Here is a 5,443-nt window from a genome sequence, read left to right as displayed (position 1 = left end):
TTAGATTACCGAAACATTTAGAAAGAATGATTTAACGTGCACCTGATCCATGTAAGACCTCAGTACATTTGAGGGTCTATTACTTTAATTAAATTTAACATCCCACTCTATAAATGTTTTGGATCTGAAACTGAAAACAACAAAATTACTGTATAGTTCCCTCTGGTGTTTTCTGGTTCTGATTGAAGTTCTATATTCATAGATGGATTGCTGAATGGGCCTACTGGACACAGGCCCAGGGGCTCAAGGGGTCGCGGGGCCCCTTTGCCCAAACCTCTGTAGTGACTTAACATGTTTTGTTGGTAAAAAAAAAAAAAGCAAAACTATCATAGACACAAAACCATCATAAAAAGATGAAAAAAATGACCAGCCACAGACACATATACCCAGAAAAAAAAAAAAAAAAAAAAAAAAAAAAAAAAAAAAAAAAAAAAAAAAAAAAAACAAAAAAAAAAAAACAACCAAAAAAAAACACAAAACTACAGAGAAGAAAAATGAATGCAAGGGATGCAAAATAAATACAAATATCCAAAACTACTACAAAGCAATGCAAAACAACTGCAGAGATGCAAAAACGACTACGAAGACATGCAAAACAAATACGGAGACGCAAAAAACTACAGACAAAAACGACTACCAACACAAAACATGTAAAAAAAATAGTCAACAGTACGACAAACCAGGAGCAGGAATGTCTTCCTCCAGGACCCTTCAGTGGGGCGGCTGCTTGCCCGATACAGGTGCATGGCCACGACTCCTTCTGCTGAAAGTCAGTTTCCACATCCCTGCATCATCCTGCTGCCCAAAATTTGACAGCCAACATATTAGAAGTATCTGACATATAACATTCCTCCTGCTACACGTGCATCATTCATTAAAAGTATAGCCTTTTTAGCATAAGCAGTAAATGTTTAAAAATGTTTCATAACCCATATTCATATACCAACATAATTTTTTTTTTTTAAAGATACAAGGACCATTTTATGTTACATTAACGTACCAGATTTGTCTAAAAAATATGGGGACCTAAAGTAAAACATTACCCAGTTTACTTAAATGTGGACATTAAAAAACAAAAAATGCCATTATTGTGAATGGGGTTGAATTTTAAGATTATTTTCTCGATTAGTTTGGGCTATAAAAACACTAGAGAACAGGGACTTTGTTTTTTACAATTTCCAGCAAATAAATAAATAAATATATATATATATATATTTTTCAAAAACTCAAACTACAATGTAAGACAAGGAAGGGCAGCATATTCTCACAAATGCAACTCTGAAACCATCAAATGTTTAATGTTTAAGTGTCTTTCGACACTTTTGTGGCTTTTTTGACATTTTAAAGCTTTTTTTCCCCAAGTTTTTTGTCACTTTGTCCGATGTCTTTGTCAATTTTAGTTTCTTTTACGTTTTATCAAGTTTTTGAAGCTTTTGACACTTTTTCCAAGTTTGTCACTTTTTCTGATGTCGGTCGATTTTTTTAAAAGTCTTTCTTGTTTTTTTGCCACGTTTTGAAGCATTTGTCACTTATTTCAACCTTCTATATGTAAAAAAAGAAAAAATTAAAATGCTATAAAATCTAATAAAATACCCAAATTATTTGAAAGTATTGAACTGATCAGTTACATTAAAGAACATTGTATGTTTGTTTTGTTTTTTTGTGTGGACTATTTGTTGAAAGAAACCCACATTTTTGATATAGAGACTTTTTGAAAATGGGTCAAATTTGACCCGTGGACAAACAGGAGGGTTAAGTAACATCAATCGTTGTCAGACAGGAATCTTTTTAATTGTCTTGATAATTTTTCCAAAGAGAACACAAAATGGCCATTCAGATACAAAAGTTGTTCAACTCAAAAGAAATGTTTAAAGTGCAATGTTTCATTTGCTTTGAATTAAATGACAATTCATGTCACAAAAGGAAGACAGTAGCGCTGATCATGTACAGAAAGTCTTCAAAACATGTATAAAGCAGAAATAGCAGACATAATTGTGATTTAAGGCTAAATATTGGTTTGATTTAATGGTCTTAAAAAGGCTGTATGACCATTAATTCTATAACTTTCTGGACCTATTAGGCTGTAACTGAAAGAAATAAACAGTGAATGTCTCTACCTGCTAAGTCTTCATATAGATTACAAACAGTTGCTTCCTGGATGTGGGGAACTATTGTGAAAACGCTAGTAGTCATTAGCAAACATCATTCAATCAAAATTTTGGTCAATGCTTTGCCAAAAATCAGATATCACCTAATGCAACCCATCACATCTCTCTTGAAACACAAGCGTATGGCTCCCTCTTGTGCTGAAAAGTGGGACTGCCTGTCAGTGTTGGATATTTGAAAGAAAGTACGATTGCCTGAACAATACAGGATTGAAACACCTACAAAAATATAACCAATTTTATAAACTCTCTCACAGTGTGTAAACAGAGCTCACTTGCAACAACAAATGAGACACCCAAGTGCCTCCCATCCCAAAGAGCATATTCTGATTAAACAGGAAACAAGTGTTCATGCATCAAAACTGAATGAAATCACATCCTGACATCTGATCAGCGCCTCTTTTTGCACTCCGATGGGAGTGTGCAGGTCCGACACCTGAAAGTTCATCACGTCGATGTCAGACGCTCCAAACGTGGCCTCCACCTTCACCCTCTCATACATGTGAAACTGAACCTTCTTGTTGGTCACGGAGAGTAGACACCGGAGGAAACTCTCTCTCAGCACAGATCGCGCATGCTGCTCTTTCGGCAGCTGCTCAACATCTGCCTCGGACACAGCAGAAGTGGGAATGGAGGTACGACAGAGAGCGATAAAACGGGGCGATTTGGGGTCAAATCCGCGGCTGTTGGGGTCGGGTCCTTTTGGCAGGCGGAGCACAGACACCGGCGTTGCCATGTTGAGTTTTTCTGTCAATACCAATAAAAGAAAAACAAAAATCATTAACACTAGCTAGGCAATATGCCTACTATAAAGACAATGTAACTTTTTAAAAAGTAAATTAATTTGGCATATACCTCACACAGATAACCAAGAAGATTAAATTATGAACCAAAAATAAGGATTTAATGTTTTCTGTGACTCAACTAATCAATTACAAAACGATTAATGTACTATGAATCCTTGAAATGGATTACTATCTCAAGAAAAAAAAAAATGCCCCCACAATGAATGTTAAATGTCATTGCACATAATAAATTGTCTTTTGGGGAGCATCTGGTAGAGTCTGAAGTTGCAGGCGCCTTTTTATCTTGAGATGGCTTTTATACTGTCTGTGCATCTGGTGCATACACTACCTCGAAGCACTCAGAATAGATTACAAACTGTAACGTTAGTCTATGGATAGTGTTGCTTCAAATAGGTCTCACTTTAGCCTTTACTTACTTATTTGTACATTTTGAGTGTTTATACTAATATGTACAATACACAGGCTGGTTTAGTGTCACGTAAACTTGCAACAAACACGAAATATTTTTGCTTGTTATGCAAGCTTCATGCAGGGTAACGTTATACGTTACAGTAAGCTTCACATGAATACAAGTTTTTGATCAAAATACAGTTTATTAGGCTAACTTTATAGCTTGAACTGCTGTTATGTGGGACGCTAACGTTAACCTGCGATATGTTTGACTTTTAAGCTAACAGATATCAAACACATCTGACTACAAAGCAGCAGGTCGCACCACAAGGCAGAGACACATTTTACATGGGAAAGTCCTGTCACTTTATGTTTAGCTAGAGTTAAAGTTAGCAACTTGGTGTGAGCGCGTTGCTCACAGCTCTGATAAAAGCTGGTATAATAGGACACAATATGACCGCAAAACACGCTTCTTCCTCACAGCAATGGTTTATACAGTGTGATAGTTTAATTACAGACGCATTAACGTCTCACTAAAACCCACTATTGTCTACTTTTACAGGTACTCACTGTTTCCTCCAGTTATCTGCATCTGTAGTAGCAAAGACACTCAAACCTCTCTTGTAACCTGTCTATGCTTGTAACGTTAGTAGCATAGAAAGTAGCTAAGTAGCAGGCTAGCAACCAAGTGCGTCTTCGTGTAGGCCTATTTAAGACTGTTGCATCCAGCTTATAACTGCATTACCGCCACCTTCTGCTCCGGAGTGGGAATTAGACAGACTTAGAAATGGAATTCCCTTCAGAAAAATAAAAACAAAACAAGTACAACCTTTACCTCTGAATCGTTAAAGGGCCTAAAGTAGAAGCAGAAAAATCTGCCGAAAATAGAAATACTCAAGTAAAGTATTACGGTTGGCAACTAACTTTAAGGGTGCATTACCGCCACCAGTTGGACTGGGGTGTGGTACTGGAGTCTAACCTTTCCAAATATGATTCAAAATATATAAATAAATAAATAAAAACAAAACCAACAAGAAAACTAAATTATTTTAATTAGTCCTGTATTCCTCAGGAAGCTAAATACATATTTACAACATATTTCACCTGAGCTTCTTCGTAGAATGTCCTCTAAGTTTAACCTTAATTGTTTTCCTTGCAATTGTAAGATAAATCTTTGTCTTTCTTCCTGATATTTAGGGCAGTGTAGAATAACATGCTCTGGGCTACCACAGAATTCACAATTGCCATCAGCATGTTTCTTCATTATTAACAAAGTATTATTTAATCTTGTGTGTCCAAACCGCATTCTTGAAAATACATCCTCCTCCTCCTTGCTTCGGTTCATATTTCTGCTCTTTCCCACTTTAACCTGGGTATAAATCTGTATTATTTCAAATACAATATCCTGCCTAGATTTTGACTGACAAGTTTTGATACTGATCAAAGCTGAACTGGAGTCTGAAGCAATTACCGCCTTGCTTGGCCTATTGACTTCCACCCAGCAGAGCTAGCCACACAGCAACCAACTCCGCTGTGTAAACTGCTAAATCATCACTGATTCTTTTACCTATTTTCACTTTTAATTTTGGGATGACATAAGCAACCCCCAGTCTTTTATCAGTACATTTAGATGCATCCATATATATAGTTATATAATCTTTATACCTCTCCATTAAATAATTCTGCACCCTATATTTGTCCATGCCAATTCCTTTCTTTTCTTCTAACAACCCCAAATCAATGGACATTTCTGGGAAAGGTACAGTAGGGCTTATTTTTAAATCATTAAATGCAATTTAATTTACTTTATCATTGATCACTGAACCAAAACTCCTGACTTGAGGATGTCCACCCTCTTGGCTTTGCTTGAAAACTGACTGACTCATATGATTCTCATCATGACCCCTCAAGTTTGCCCAATACACAAGGCCTAACTGATCTCTTCTAAGGTGGAGAGGCATTTCTCCCATCTCCACCTGGATAGCTGTCACTGGTGTAGTTTTGGCAGCACCACAGCACAATCTTAACGCTTGATTTTGGATCACATCCAACTTATTCAGTAATGACCCATATAGTATGCTT

At 36.4% G+C, this 5,443-nt stretch overlaps 1 protein-coding gene across 2 annotated transcripts; it reads right to left on the bottom strand.

Moving 5' to 3' along the window:
- Nucleotides 1-1,766: 1,766 nt before the first annotated feature.
- On the bottom strand, nucleotides 1,767-4,085 carry gemin7 (gem (nuclear organelle) associated protein 7). Of its 2 annotated transcripts, none has more exons than XM_039793016.1 (2): nucleotides 3,932-4,085; nucleotides 1,767-2,912 (listed from the first exon to the last, which is right to left on the bottom strand). In XM_039793016.1, exons 1-2 carry the CDS (start codon nucleotides 3,951-3,953, stop codon nucleotides 2,515-2,517), a joined length of 420 nt encoding a protein of 139 aa, XP_039648950.1. In that variant the 5' UTR covers nucleotides 3,954-4,085; the 3' UTR covers nucleotides 1,767-2,514. The 2 variants fall into 2 exon arrangements, with proteins under 2 accessions (XP_039648950.1, XP_039648958.1); XM_039793024.1 differs by having other exon boundaries at nucleotides 1,767-2,922; nucleotides 3,932-4,082.
- Nucleotides 4,086-5,443: the final 1,358 nt, after the last annotated feature.

This window comes from Perca fluviatilis, chromosome 2, assembly GCF_010015445.1.
Source record: "Perca fluviatilis chromosome 2, GENO_Pfluv_1.0, whole genome shotgun sequence".
In the NCBI taxonomy this organism is placed as follows: Eukaryota; Metazoa; Chordata; class Actinopteri; order Perciformes; family Percidae; genus Perca; species Perca fluviatilis.
This window is presented reverse-complemented; position numbering and strand designations above follow the sequence as displayed.